At 39.8% G+C, this 15,149-nt stretch overlaps 1 protein-coding gene across 1 annotated transcript in view; it reads right to left on the bottom strand.

The window, feature by feature from the left end:
* SYNE1 (spectrin repeat containing, nuclear envelope 1) overlaps positions 1-15,149 on the bottom strand; it is a 501,723-nt gene that overhangs the window by 398,868 nt on the left and 87,706 nt on the right. Inside the window, exon 3 of the mRNA XM_010840908.1 lies at positions 13,098-13,159. Coding sequence (XP_010839210.1) covers positions 13,098-13,159 — 62 coding nt within the window. The remainder of the gene's footprint in view (positions 1-13,097; positions 13,160-15,149) is intronic.

The following is a 15,149-nucleotide window of genomic DNA, read 5'->3' on the forward strand; positions in this document are numbered from 1 at the left end:
ACACCATGTCCCCCTGTGGCCATGTCTGTGCATTTAATAATATAAAACTTATAGCATTTTACTTTAAACTCCTAAATACATATCTCAGGCTTTAAAATTTGTGATTTCTACATATCTAGAGATACCAATAAAACTGAACTGGAAAAGACCTAAACGAAAAGTCTGGAGCACAGATAATGCTTCGCTCCAGTTGAAACACACATGCTGCCGGGCACGATCAGGCTTGCTGACCATGATGTGTAATGATGGCCTGAGATATTCCCCAGATGGCCTTCTGTGCAGTATATAAAGACGTCTGAAAGCAAAGGCTGGATCTCAAGGTGTATTCTGTGCACCTCGACACTTCTGTTTACACAAAGGCTTCTCACTTCTACAGCGAGTGAGATGAATCACTCCTGCCTCTGGTTTACATGAGTTCCAGGTGGGAGCTATATGACAGGCTGAGAAACGGCATGGGGCGACATCCCATCCCAGGACCAGTCGAGCATGTTCACATGCTCTGCCGGTTATCTGATGGGCAGGGACAATAAACTCAACAACAGGAACAGAGAGGAGAGTGGGAAGGGAAGTGAGGCTGACCTGCAGATATGGAGCAAGTTACCCCCCAATGGTTGGCAAGAAGCCCACCACACAAAACTGTCTAAAAATGCAGAAACAGCTGGACCAGATGAGTAAAACTGTGATTATAACCACTGACAAGAGCCAGAGAAAATTCATTCAACATCTAAAAGGTTCTGTCATCTTATTCAGAAAATCTAATTAAACATTACCAATATCTCCAGAAACAAAGTGAAGTAATTAAAAAAAAGTTATGCATAATCTGTTTATCCTTCTCTCCCTTTATAACAGTACTATTGTGATTATTTTCCACCTCTGTTTGGCAAAAATGAGAAGATGGTTCCCATTCTTTACTGCTTCCTATGACAGATAGCATAAATATTTCCATTTCCTTAATTATTTAATTTGATTTGGAATAAATATCCCAAAGGTAGTAACTTTGCCCTCCGGCTCAACTTTAAATCTGCTTGAAAAACTGCTCTTAACAACTTTCATGTGTAATCTTTCTTTTTCATTATATAGTTTAAAAGAAGCATACTCCTCAAGTTATTTGTTTTATTCAGGATGAAGCTGGATTTACCCTTTACCCATCTCTGTTCATACTCCATAGCTGATTCATCAACAAATTGTTGACTTTATTTTCAAAATTCACCCAGAATCCAGCCATTTCTTACCACCTCCACAGCAATGACCTTGGTCCAAGCCAGTCCTCTCTCATCCGAATGACCCAACAATCTCCTACCTTATCTCCTTCCTTCATCCTGTGTCTTCTTCAGTCTATTCTCAACAGAAGACCTATTTTCTTTCTCTCCCGTCCTTCTCCCCAAATGTGATAAAAGCATCACAGTGAAAGGGTTACTCCTCTTGTTTTGTTCACTGTTGCAGTCTCAGTATCTAGAATCTCGCTAAGCATATCAAATAACTTTTTAAAATATTTATCAAATAAATGTATTAAGAAAAAATATTTCTAAAACAGGGAACTTTGATAAACATTATCAAAACATTTGGCAATCTGCATAAACTTTGCTATGTCTACATCTCTGTTATTAACAAATTAATGTTAATGTTAGTTTCTCGGTCATGTCCGATGCTTTGCAGTCCCATGGACTGTAGCCCTCCAGGCTCCTCTGTCCATGGAATTCTCCAAGCAAGAATATTGGAGTGGGTTGCCATTCCCTTCTTCAGGGGATCTTCCCAACCCAGGGACAGAACCCTGGGCTTCCACATTGCCGACACATTCTTTACTGTCTGAGCCACCAGGGAAGCCCAAAACGTTGGTTGCTCAGTCATATCCAACTCTTAATAAATGCCATTTATTTTGAAATGACATTTTCTTTTTAATCTTTTAGTTGCATATTTGGAAACAATTCATTAGTATGTTTAGGATTACCAAACTAGTTTTACAAAATCAACTAAAGAATTGTTTCTGGGGTGTATTATTACATTTATTTTTTCCTCTTTGTCTCTTTAATCTCATCTTAGTTCATTAATAGTCCCACCAAAGTGAGTACAAGAAACCGAAGGATCAAATTTCAATTTTGAACATTTCCATATTATCTTTTACTACCAGTGGTGGAAAGACAACTGAAGAAGAACAAAAGCAGCCACTGAGGTGATATTTTATGTCTGTGAGGATGTCGATCAAAGTCATTACTAGTATGGATTATTGACAAGCATGGAGTGTCAAAAGTGTTCCTTTAAAAGGAGTCCATGTATTTGACTTGGTCTCAAAATGTGCTCTTAATTGAACCTATTATGGGTTGAACTGTGTGTTCCCTCCACGATACATGGAAGTCTAAACCCCAGGTACCTGGGGATGTGGTTTTATTTGGAAGTGGGATCTTCAGAGAAGTGATCAAGATAAAATGAGGTCATGGCGGGGAGGGGTCCTAATCCGATATGACCAATGTCCTTATATAAAGGGGAAATTTGGACAGTCACACAGGCACAGGGGCAAAGATTGGACTAATGCAGCTGCAAACTAAGGAATCCCATATACCCCAGGCCACCACCTGAGGCGAGGAAGAGTCAAAGAATTCTGCCCAGAGTCTCAGAGGGTGGCATGGCTGCCTAACCTTGAGGGCGGTGAGATAATAAATTTCTCATTTGAAGGTACCCAGTAGGTTGCACTTTGTTATGGCAAACTCACACAGAATGTAAATAATGTTAATGGTGCTTTTTTCCCAGCTCATCTAAAAAGCGAGGAGATGCTCGGGACTGAGGTCATCCGAGAGTTGGTACTTAGAGTGTTCAGTTCTTATCCTTCACAGTCCCTTAGATCTAAGGCTGGCAGATGTGGAGTGGGTTGTTTATTGCATCCTGAAAGAGATGCTCCTTTTATAGAAACACGGAACAATGGTTGTTTCAGACCTATCTTTTTTTCCCAAAGGACTTAGTGTCAAACCATATATTTATTTCAAAGCCATATATTATAAAGAATGAATCCAAGGTATTTAAATACAGATATTCTATTCCATTTGACAAATTTACAGAAAAGTGAAACTATAACCATTTGATAACAGAGTGTAGCCAATGTTAATTTTAAGATTATTTATACTATCTTTTTCTAATTAAAAGTGAAACTTCGGGGGAGATATTTTTGGAAAACACATCTTTAAACTGGTATCTTTGGGGGCCAATGTGACACTATACAATAGCTTTTGAATCTTGCTTAAAATTTAGAAATTTGCCATGATAGATACATTTTAAAATGTGAAAGAACACATTTACTTAGTTCTTTTTTTTAATTTCTTTTTCATTGGAGGATAACTGCTTTACAATATTGTGCTGGCTTCTGCCATACATTAACACGAATCAGCCATAAGTTTACATGCGCCCCTTCCCTTTTAAACCTCCCCCTCCTCCCTACCCCATTCCACCCTTCCAGGCTGTCACAGAGCATCAAGTCGAGTTCCCTGTTCTATACAGCAACTTCCCAAATGTATATGTAATGTAAGGTAATGCATATGTCTATGACGATGTATATGCTTCAGTGCTACTCTCTCAATTCTTCCCATCCTCTCCTTCCCCCGCTGTGTCCAAAGTCTGTTCTCTGCATCTGTGTCTCTATTCTCCTTCTGCAAATAGGTTCATCAGTACAATTTTTGTAGATTCTGTATACATGCATTAATATACGGTATCTGTTTTTCTTTTTCTGACTTACTTCACTCTGTATAGCACATTTTAACTGTCGGTTTAAAAAATGTTTTTCATAAATTCGTCTGCTCAGAAAGGTAGACTATTGTGTTAGACCTAAAAAACCTGCATGCAGTCTTCAGGTGGGAATCCCCTCAAATTCAAGTCCACCCCACTCTGTGCTTCTCTCTCCCCCATCTCAAACTTGGGCACATCCACACCCTCCTTCCCATCACCACTCTGGCCTCAGAGATGGGGACTTTGGTGGAAGTATTCTTTATCTCTGTGGAAATATCCACCCTCTACTTGTGCTCCAGATTTTCTCCCCACCATGCCTCCTCAGGAGACTTGTGTCTTAAAATAATCTTGTCTTCTTTCTTTATCAGCCTATCCCTTTCCACCAGTTCTTGAGCTTTCCCTTCCATAAACACACGCTTAGGACCACTCTTTATCGAAACAGCTCTTACCCGATCCTATGTTCTACTTTAGCTAATACTCCTGAACATGTAATACACACTCAGATCCTAACATCTTCCCCTCTCTTTTACTCATCAATTTGCTAGAGTTGGGTTTGTGCCATGACTTGGTCACTCCCAGTGATGGCTAATGACTTCCGAATTGCCAAATCAAATGGGTCCATCTCTACCAAGTTAATTTCTCCATCTGTAGTTGAACCCATTAGCTTTTCCCCAAAGTCTCTTATATTCTCTTTGTAAATGATCCTAATCATTTGTTCAAGACAGAAATTTAGAAGTCATTCTTGACTCCTTCTCCCCCAACCTTCCCAGGAATGACTCGATAGTATTAAATCCACCCCTGGATAACACTTTTCAATGTATCCACTTTTCTCCATCCCCCCAGCACTGTTTCAGTCCAGCGTATCTCATCTGACTTACTGCAAGTTCACTCCAACTTCACTTTTACTTGTTTATATGAGAGGGTGTGGGGAAATGAGAGAGGGGGCGGGAGAGAGAGATGAGCGGGAGAAGAAAGGAGGGAGGGAGGGAGAAAGAGAGAACGAGACTGAGAGAGGGAGAAAGAGAGAACGAGACTGAGAGAGGGGTTTAACCCAGAGTGACCATTTCTTTTTCCTAAGATTCTTTAATGTGTCCCAGTGCCCATAACACAGCATCCGAACCCGTTTAACGACTGACCTTCAATTGAGTCTCAGTTCTCTCTGTCGCCAGCCCATCTCTGAAACCTGTATTTGCAGGTATTCTGAGCTTCCTCCATTTCCTTTACTGTACCAAGCTCTTTCTTACTCTAAACTTTTGAAAACATCAGCTCCTTTACCTATCCAATCTCAAGACATTTCTCAGGTTCCAGATGTTTCTTCCTCTGAAAACCTAAGGCCCTCCATCAGGTTACTTGAGTGGTTGGTTGCAATTGCCCTGTGCTCCCTAACACCCTTGACTTCCCCACTCATGGGATTTCACTCACACACACACACACATACCTGTAATTGCTGTCTCTTCTGCTATACATCAGGTCCATGATAGCATGGATTATAGCTGTTTTTGTTCACCATGCTGCTGCTGCTAAGTTGCTTCAGTCGTGTCCGACTCTGCGACCCCAGAGATGGCAGCCCACCAGGCTCCCCTGTCCCTGGGATTCTCCAGGCAAGAACACTGGAGCGGGTTGCCATTTCCTTCTCCAATGCATGAAAGTGAAAAGTGATAGTGAAGTCGCTCAGTCGTGTCTGACTCTTAGCGACCCCATGGACTGCAGCCCACCAGGCTCCTCCATCCATGGGATTTTCCAGGCAAGAGTACTGGAGTGGGGTGCCATTGCCTTTGTTTACCATAGTACCCACAATCTGTAGCACATAAGCGGTGCTTGAAAAGTATTTGCTACATGATTGTTCATCAAATGAAGCATGGGCATATAACACAGTGATTAGTGCCCAAACCTTGTAGTCCTGGGACTGAAATCTAGTTTTCCACCTACTTGTTATATGACCTTGAGCTTATTAACTAACTCTAAGTTTTGGGTTCACAATCTATAACGTGGTGAAAATAATACTTATATTTGATTATTGATGTGAGATTTAAATAAAAGATAAAGTAGCAAAGGCACAGTAACTGGCACATGGATAAGACTTCAATGAACAGCGGCCCTGGAATTTAGAAAGATATTTAGCAATGAGTGGTGATAGCTAGCACCAAATCAAGATCTAACTTTGAAAAACTATTCCATGGATTGATATTGGGCTAATTAAAAAACAAATACCCTACCTTCTTTCACTGACAGAGCAGACAGAACAGAAAGAGTCAGGTTTCTTCTTAAAAAGGAAGAAAATTATAGGGTCCATGTTTAAATGTGAAACTCCCTTCCTGAAAGGAATTACCAGGTATATGAAATAAACAGAATTCACTAACATTTGCTAATGTTATATCACACTGTATCGACAATTTGTGACTCACAATGCTTAGCATAATCACAGAAGCATAAAGTGTTCAATTTGAAAACAGCGAATATTTTTAAAAAACTGATAACTGTATCCACAAGTTTGAACAATCTACTGAAAATTATCAGGGTTTTTTTCTTACTTTTAATAAAAGTTTTGTTTTGAGAAAAGCATGTTTTTTGAAAGCAGATTGCTCTCTCATTTGTACCCTATCACTTTATACTCTTGTCAAAATATTTATAAAGAATTGTTGCAATCGAATAAAATGTCATCCATGAAAGAGTTTATTCTTTTATTTAATTAGCAGTAATTACTTTACTTATTTGCAACTGAGAAAAGCAGCCTAGAACAAAACTGAAATAAAAAGCCTCCTCAAATTCATGTCCATGAAGCATCTTTTGAACATCTCCCATGTAGCCAAGACTAAATGACCATAGGACAGAAGAGGAAATTTTCTTGCTTCTCAATTCAACATTACAGCTCTTAAACCTGTCACCACCTGTTTTAGGAAAAGGTCAATTTCCAAAAAAGATTTTGAGAAAACAGATACAATCGTTTTTTTCCAATTTACTGAAATATAATTGACACACAAAGCTTTCTTTCTAAATAAGAAGTCTTGTAAATTGTTCTTTAAAATAAAAGCTTTATTTATTTTTGTTTAGTTTGCTTAAACAAACTATGAAACTTTGCCTTTTAAAGAAGGAACTATAGTAGTAAGACATTATCACAGATTTTAGGGTGAGATGGTTTACCATCCTAGTTTAAATCCATAAAAATCCTCATGACTTATATACAATCTCTCAGGCAATAAAGATCCTGCAAAATATTTACAACTTGCATTCTAGAAAAAAGTTGAAACTTTTCTTTTTCCTGCCAATTTAGCATCTTTGTCCTTTCTCATTTTTTAGAGAACTGGGAACTGAATCAGTCAACACACTGATCTTGAACTTCCCAGTCTCCAGAATTTCAAGAAATACATTTTCCTGGTTTAAGCCACATAGTCTAAGGCCACAGTTGACTAACAGCGGGTCTAAGCCGGCTGCATATTTACTGGACAAAGTAAATGAACACAAACAGTACACCAAACCGGACTCAATCTGACCCAGCAAATTACAAAACACCAGGTCGTTTCAAGGCTGACAGCGATTAGGGCTCCATCCTTGGAGCAGACTGTCCGTTACAGGACAAACCACTGGCCTTTGGTATTTAATAAGCAAGAAGGAAGAAGAAAAGTTGGCTCCTGAATCTCTAGAGGGTAAGAAAAGACCTCGAGGCAGATCAAGTTGCCTCTCTGTGGTGCCTTCTCTAATGAGAAGCATTTTTATTCTAAGTATGGTTTGGGGCCTGCTCTATGACTGAAAACCAGAGGCTAGGGAAGATATCTGTGTATCATTAAAAGGTAAAACAGATAGCTATGGGAACCTGCCATATAGCAAAGGGAGATCAGCCCAGTGCTCTGTGACCTAGGCGGATGGGGTGTGAGGAGTGGGGGAGGAGAGTCAAAGGGAGGAGGGTCTATGTAAACATATGGTTGATTCACTTCATTGTATAGCAGAAATTAGCACAACACTGTAAAGCAACTATACCCTAATTTTAAAAAATAAAATAAGGGGGGAAACAAAAGGGTAAGTAGGAGCTGAGGACCAAAAATCTAAGAAGCTGCTTTCCCAAGAGACTTAATAAGACTCTGGGCATAATACATGCTTCTGTGGAACCCAGGTAACTAAGGTGTGTGTGTCTGTGTGTCTGTACAGGTGCGTGTTGTCCACATCTGGGGTGACAGACTGATGGACACACTCCAGCATCACACAATGTCACAGAGACAACAGGCAAAGTGACACAGTGTCAAGAAAGTGAAAGTGAAAGTCGCTCAGTCATGTCCGACTCTTTGCGACCCCAAGGACTATACAGTCCATGGAATTCTCCAGGCCAGAATACTGGAGTGGGTAGCCTTTCTCTTCTCCAGGGGATCTTCCCAACCCAAGGATCAAACCCAGGTCTCCCACATTGCAGGCAGATTCTTTACTGGCTGAGCCACCAGGGAAGCCCTACAATGTCCAGAGGCCAGATCAAAGATATGAACCTGATCTTGCTTCTGTTGCAAGAAAGGCATTAGTCTCAGAAGCAAGTGAGCACATGGCATTGGGGAGGGAAGAATGTGCTTCCATTTAAATTTGGGTGGATATGTAAATGTGATTTCAACCATACTGTAAAGCCTAGGTTGCATAATTTTTCTTACAGAGAAGGGATACAGAGAGAAATAGAGATGGAAATGGGGATAAAACAGGGACCGGGGATTGAGATACAGATGGAAGGGAGTTGGGTGGAGGTGCGATGGAGGAGGAGATAGGGTGGGAGAGATGGAGGTGACACAGGAATGGGAGCAGGGTGGGAGGGAGAATGAGCGAGAAACAAGCCTGGAACAGGAAACTCAGATAGGAGGAAACTCAGATAGGGATAAAGGTGAGCAGAGGGTGGGGACAACAGAGAGGGGTGAACAAGCAACCATGGGATCAGCTGCCAAGACAGTCACAGACGTAAACATGCACTCTGCAGCCCTCCTAAAACTCTGAAGTGTCAAAGCAGGGTCATGGGGTCAGATTTGATTTTCAAAATGTTTTCCGACTATGAGTGAATCAGAAAAAGGAAAATATTTTCCAAAGAAGTTGTGGTTTTGGCAAGATACTATGCTGTCACTATAGATAAGTTCTGGATAACAAGTATGGGCATCACTGTTTCAGTTGTCAAGAGACAGGAAAACAAATAACAAATACAGAGGAGAAAACAACAACAAAATTTCTATGGCAGTAAGTTTCTAATGGAGCAGTTGTGGAGATAGCAATTTTCTGGGTCTTTCCAAATGATACCATCAACATAAAATGGTGTAAAGTAGGGAAACCAAGTGGATTTCAGGCTTACATCTGCATTAAAACCTCAGCAGCACCAACGACCAGGTGTATGATGAAGTTCACTATAAAATAACCTGGGTTAAGCACCTAGCACAGTGCCAGAAATTAATTGTTATTTTTCCTCATGTGATTGATGTCTTTACTAGTCTCATAAAGTAAGGAAAGATAACGACTCTTTGCTGTTGCTGTTTTATTAAGCAAACGGTGCTTAGTGTTGTGCCCAGAGCTATTGCGGTTTCTTTTTTTAATGTGAGTAAGTTGCTTTACAATGTTGTGTTAGCTTCTGCTGTACACGAAGTGTATCAGCTATGTGTATACATATGTCCCCTCCTTCTTGAACCTCCCTCCCACCTCACCCTCACGCCATCCCTCTAGGTCACCACTGAGCACCAAGTTGAGCTCCCTGGGCTACATGGCAGCTTCCCACCAGCTATTTACTTACACGTGATAGTGTATATGTGTGAATTCCAACCTCCCAGTTCACCCCACCCCTCCGCCCCTTCCCCGTGTCCACATGTCTGTTTTCTATACTACTACTAAGTCGCTTCAGTCGTGTCCGACTCTGTGTGACCCCACAGATGGCAGCCCACCACGCTCCCCCATCCCTGGGATTCTCCAGGCAAGAATACTGGAGTGGGTTGCCATCTCCTTCTCCAATGCATGAAAGTGAAAGTGAAGTCGCTCAGCCGTGTCCAGTCCTAGTGACCCCGTGGACTGCAGCCCACCAGACTCCTCCGTCCACATTTCTATTCCTGCCCTGCAAATGGGTTCATCTGCACCATTTTTCTAGATTCCACATACACGCATTAATATATAATATTTATTTTTCTCTTTCTGACTTATTCTGTATAACCTGTATACTCTAGGTCCATCCACCCCTCTACCAATGACCTAAATGTGTTTCTTTTTATGGCTAAGTAATACTCCACTGTGAATTCCAATAATTAGCACATCTTAGAGATTTCACAGCATTGTTGGGAAGGTGAGATATGAAATAGTATTAAATCACTTAAGACACACTGAACTTCTCCACCTGCTGCAGGTTCTGGAGGAGTGCTGAGACTTCAGATTCCACCAAACCAGAGGCAGGTATAGCAGAGAGGACACAGGGATGGTGCTGGGAGATGGTTGCCAGGGAAACTACTTATATTCTGGAGCAGTTGCTGAGGCCCACCTCACTGTTTCACACGTGGTCAAAAATGACTTCACGAATGAGAAAGCTTTGCACTAAACATTAAAGGTAGGACTTAGATATTTAGACAGGAAATAGTAGGAGCAAGGTCTCCTAGCAGGACTAAGAAAAAGAATGGAAAAGGATACACACCGGTATTCCAATACCCATTTAGCACAAAAATATGCAAAGCAATTTGAAACCATGAAAAAATGGTGATAAAAGTAAAGTAGAAAATGAGCTCCTGGCCTACAATCTCTCTGCAAAGGCCCTTTGTATACTGTGTGCCATGGCACACATTCTCATTTTAACTTCTTTTTAAGAATTCAGTATGTAAATAAGTATATCCCAGGAATTCTGCTTTAAAATCTCCCACAAAGATATTCAACTCCATTAAAAAATAAGTATGAAAATAATTAAAAACTTTTTCACCACTCAGATTTAAAAATACTGCTAATCTTAAAGGTGATTAATAGTGTGAGGAAAGAGGCATTCTCATAAGTTCTTGGTTATTTATTAAATTTATAAATGTGCATGTGCTGTGCTCTACTCAGTCATGTCAGATTCTTTGCAACACCATGGACTGTGGCCCTCCAGGCTCCTCTGTCCATGGAGATTCTCCAGGTAAGAATATTGGAGTGGGTTGCCATGCCCTCCTCCGAGGGATCTTCCCAACCCAGGTATCGAACCCAGTTCTCCCACACTGCAGGCAGATTCTTTACCACCTGAGCCACAAGGGATGCCCATGAATACTGCAGTGGGGAGCCCACCCCTTCTCCAAGGGACCTTCCCAACACAGTTATCAAACCCAGTTCTCCCACACTGCAGGCGGATTCTTTACTGTCTGAACCATGAGGGATGCCCATGATTACTAGAGTGGGGAGCCCATCCCTTCTCCAGGGGATCTTCCCAATCCAGGAATTGAATAAGGGTCTCCTGCATGGCAGGCAGATTCTTCACCAGCTGAGCTACCAGGGAAGCCCATAAATGTGTATACTTGTGGACTATCCACCTATTTCTAGAAATTTATTCTAGAAAGTAGAAAAAAATAACACAAGTGTACAGATATATACATGCCCAAGGACTTTTAGTGTGGTATTTTATATAATATTAACCAATTGGCAACAACCTAAGTGATCATTAATAGGCAACTATTATAGCTAGTTTGTAATTATAATTTTATTATATTTATAATAAAAATGTTATTCAGCCATTAAAATGTTTCTATGACTCTGTATCTATTGACATGGGAGGATGTGCTGAGTGAAGTCAGGCATCCAGAACAGTATCCTCTAGAGGCATTTACATGAAATTATGCATGTCCATGTGAAGGGAAACAGTGATCAATGCTTCAGTAATGGTTGCATCAGGATTGTGGGATTTAAGGTGATTTTTACTTTCATTGGGCTTCCCTGGTAGCTCAGATGGTAAAGAGTTCACCAGCAGTCCAGGAGACTCAGGTTCGATCACTGGGTTGGGAAGGTCCCCTGGAGACGGGAATGGCTACCCATTCCAGTATTCTTGCCTGGAGAATTCCATGGACAGAAGAGCCTGACAAGGGTCCATGGATCCATGGAAAGAAGAGCCTGATAGGAGTCCATGGGGTTGCAAAGATTCAGACATGACTGAACGACTAACACTTTCACGTACTTTCATTACATTTTTCTAAGGACTATTATCAAAATGATTTACAACAAGCACATAACCATTTCACAATATGAAAAAACAATAACTCTATTTTTAGTTTGGAAAAGCAAGAATTTTGCAAAAGATGACCAGTCTCTAGTGTAAGTAATGACCATGGAGAGATGGCACCCTCCTAAGCCTGAGAAAATGGGCCCCAAAGTTCTTCAGTGCCTTGTCACAGGGCAGGTTCTGGGTGCAGCCACTGGGCCAGAGAATTCCCATCTTACCAAGAGGTTTTTGGAGAGAGATCCTAGAAAAGACAAGCCTATTGAATCCTGTATCTAGACATGTTATGCTAGTCTCCAGTTTTTGCTGGACTGTGAGCTTCCCAAGGCCTGGGAAAGTGTTTTGCAATCTTCTTTCCTGTCTCCAAAGCCTAGCAAAGACACAGAGTAAGCAGTAAATGTGTACCATACCACTGAAATTAGTTGCCGTGTTTTGCTTCTGAACGATAAAAGCTTTGGGGGAAGTCCCCAATCAAAAATTGCTCATATTAATAGGATTATACCTTGAACACTACAGGTAGCACCTCAGCAAAGATCCTCTAACTGAACACAGAAAATCATTGTATCATCGACATTATTTTTACAAATGCAATGTTTTTTGGTTCACACAGTTGTTCATCAACATTATAAGAGATTAATTTTATTGTAATGTACCTACCTGGGAATTTCTTTTACATTAGTATTTATGTTCAAAATAATCACAATGAATGAATACATAGTCTCCCGACACCATCCAACATCAGTATGCATAATCTCAGAATGATTAGTCTTTGTAGTGTCCTGACCCCATAATTACTTTTCTATAAAAGCACTTGAGAGGGGAGTCTAGACACCATTACAATCTCTTCAGATAAAATTCTCTGCTCAGGGTAGACCACTCATTGTTTCTTTCTGTTCCAAACAGAAACAAATACAAACAAAAATCTAGCATGAATTCTCCTTCTGGTATGGCACACAGGTTAGTACAGAAGAAAGAAGTGGATGAAATATTCCATCAGGATTCATGGAAATGACATGAAGTAACTGCTCTTTACTCTGGTTATCTGTTGATTATCTAAAGGCAAGGTTAGCAAATGCCACACGTAGGTGACAATCAAATTCATAGGACTGCCAACACTGACTAGTTAAGAGTGACAACGATCGTGGTAGTGCTATTTTATGCTGTGAATTTAATAATTTATTGGCTCAAACTAAATAAACATAGAACTCTGGGGAGTTTTATTTACCTTGGCCAGATGAGAGTTGATCCATTTTGTGAAAGTACGTTTTTGTACTATCTCTTGCTCATCTAGAAGAAAAAGAATTTATCTGGTTAGATAACAAGTCAGAAAGTTGTATCATGAAAAAATTCATAGTCACACAATTCTAGAAATAATTATTATATATAATATATATGCTATATATAAGGCAGATTCTTTATCAACTGAGCTATCAGGGAAGCCCTAATTATCTATAATAATATATATAGATTATTTTATCTTGTAATTCATCTTGCCAATTATTATCTTGAAGGAAAAATCAATAAGGCTCCAAATATATTAAGGAATTTGACTATTTTTTAAAAAAAATCATCAGCAAATACTTTAAAATTTGGGAAATTTTAGCCATATGTTTACTCAGATGTTAAAGCGTCTGCCTGCAATGCGGGAGACCTGGGTTCAATCCCTGGGTCGGGAAGATCCTCTGGAGAAGGAAATGGCAACCCACTCCAGTATTCTTGCCTGGAGAATCCCATGGATGGAGGAGCGTGGTGTGCTACAGTCCACGGGGTCGCAAAGAGTCAGACACGACTGAGCGACTTCACTTTTCACTCACTTTATTTTCATTCACTTACTGAAAACTCATTGAATAATTAAACTCAATAAGCTGTTAAAAAAAACATTCACAGAGACCAATTAACTTCTATGGGATGCAGACAGATAAACAGGACATGGTCTCTACCACAATGACTCTAAAGGGAAATTTCCAGAAGACAACATAGGCAGTATGCTCTTTGGCACTGGTCTTAGTAACATATTTTTAATACTCATTCTCAGGCAAGGGAAACAAAAGCAAAAGCAAACAAATGGGACTATATCAAACTGCAGAGTTTTTACACAGTGAAGGAAACTATCAACAAAACAGAAAGGCTGCCTACAGAATGGGAGAAGATATTTGCAAATGATGTATCCCGTAAGATGTTAATATCCAAAATATACAAAGAACTCATATCACTCAACATCAAAAAAAAAAAATCCAGCTGAAAAGTGGGCCGAGGATCTGAATACATATTTTTCCAAAGAAGACATATGCATGGCCAACAGGTATGTGACAAGATGCTCAACATCACTAATTATCAGGGAAATGCAAATCAAACCACAATGAGATATTATCTCACACCTATTATTACAAAAAAACAACAAATAAGAAGCATTGGAGAAAATAACAAGGATGTAGAGAAAACGAAACCCTATGCACTATTGGAAGGGATATAAATTAGTGCAGCTACTATGGAAAACAATATAGAAATTCCTCAAAGAATTTAAAAACAGAACTACCATACAATCCAGCAATTCTGCTCCTGGATATTTAGAAAATATCACTATTTAGAAAAGATATATGCACCCTTATATTCACTGTAGCATGATTTACAATACCCAAGCTATGGAAACAAGCTAAGTGCTCATCAATAGATGAATGGATAAAAATCAAAGAACATGATGTGGTATAAACCCATATTTATATTAGTCAGCCATTAAAAAGAATGATTTCTTGCCATTTGCAACAATGTGGATGAATCTAGAAGGTATTATGCTAAATGAAATAAGTGAGAAAAAAAGATAAATACTGTATGATTTACTTATATGTGAAATCTAAGAATTAAAAACAAATCATAGATACAGAGAACAAACAGGTGATTGCTTAGAGGCATTGAGGGGAGGAAAGAAATAGGAGAGTGAGATTAAGAGGTACAAACTTTCAGCTGCAAAATTATGAGTCACAGGTATGAAATGTACAGGGTGGGGAATATAGTTAATTACTATGTAATATCTTTGTATGGAGACAGTTGGTAACTAGACTTATTGTGGTGATCACTTCGAAATGTATGAAAATAGTGAATCACTGTGTTGTGTAACAGGAACTAGCATAGTACTTATACTTTTCAACTATACTTCAAAAACAAACAAAGCCATCAGATCAGATCAGATCAGATCAGTCACTCAGTCGTGTCCGACTCTTTGCGACCCCATGAATTGCAGCACGCCAGGCCTCCCTGTCCATCACCAACTCCCGGAGTT

This window comes from Bison bison, unplaced genomic scaffold (assembly GCF_000754665.1).
Source record: "Bison bison bison isolate TAMUID 2011002044 unplaced genomic scaffold, Bison_UMD1.0 scf7180017864148, whole genome shotgun sequence".
NCBI classification, from domain to species: domain Eukaryota; kingdom Metazoa; phylum Chordata; class Mammalia; order Artiodactyla; family Bovidae; genus Bison; species Bison bison.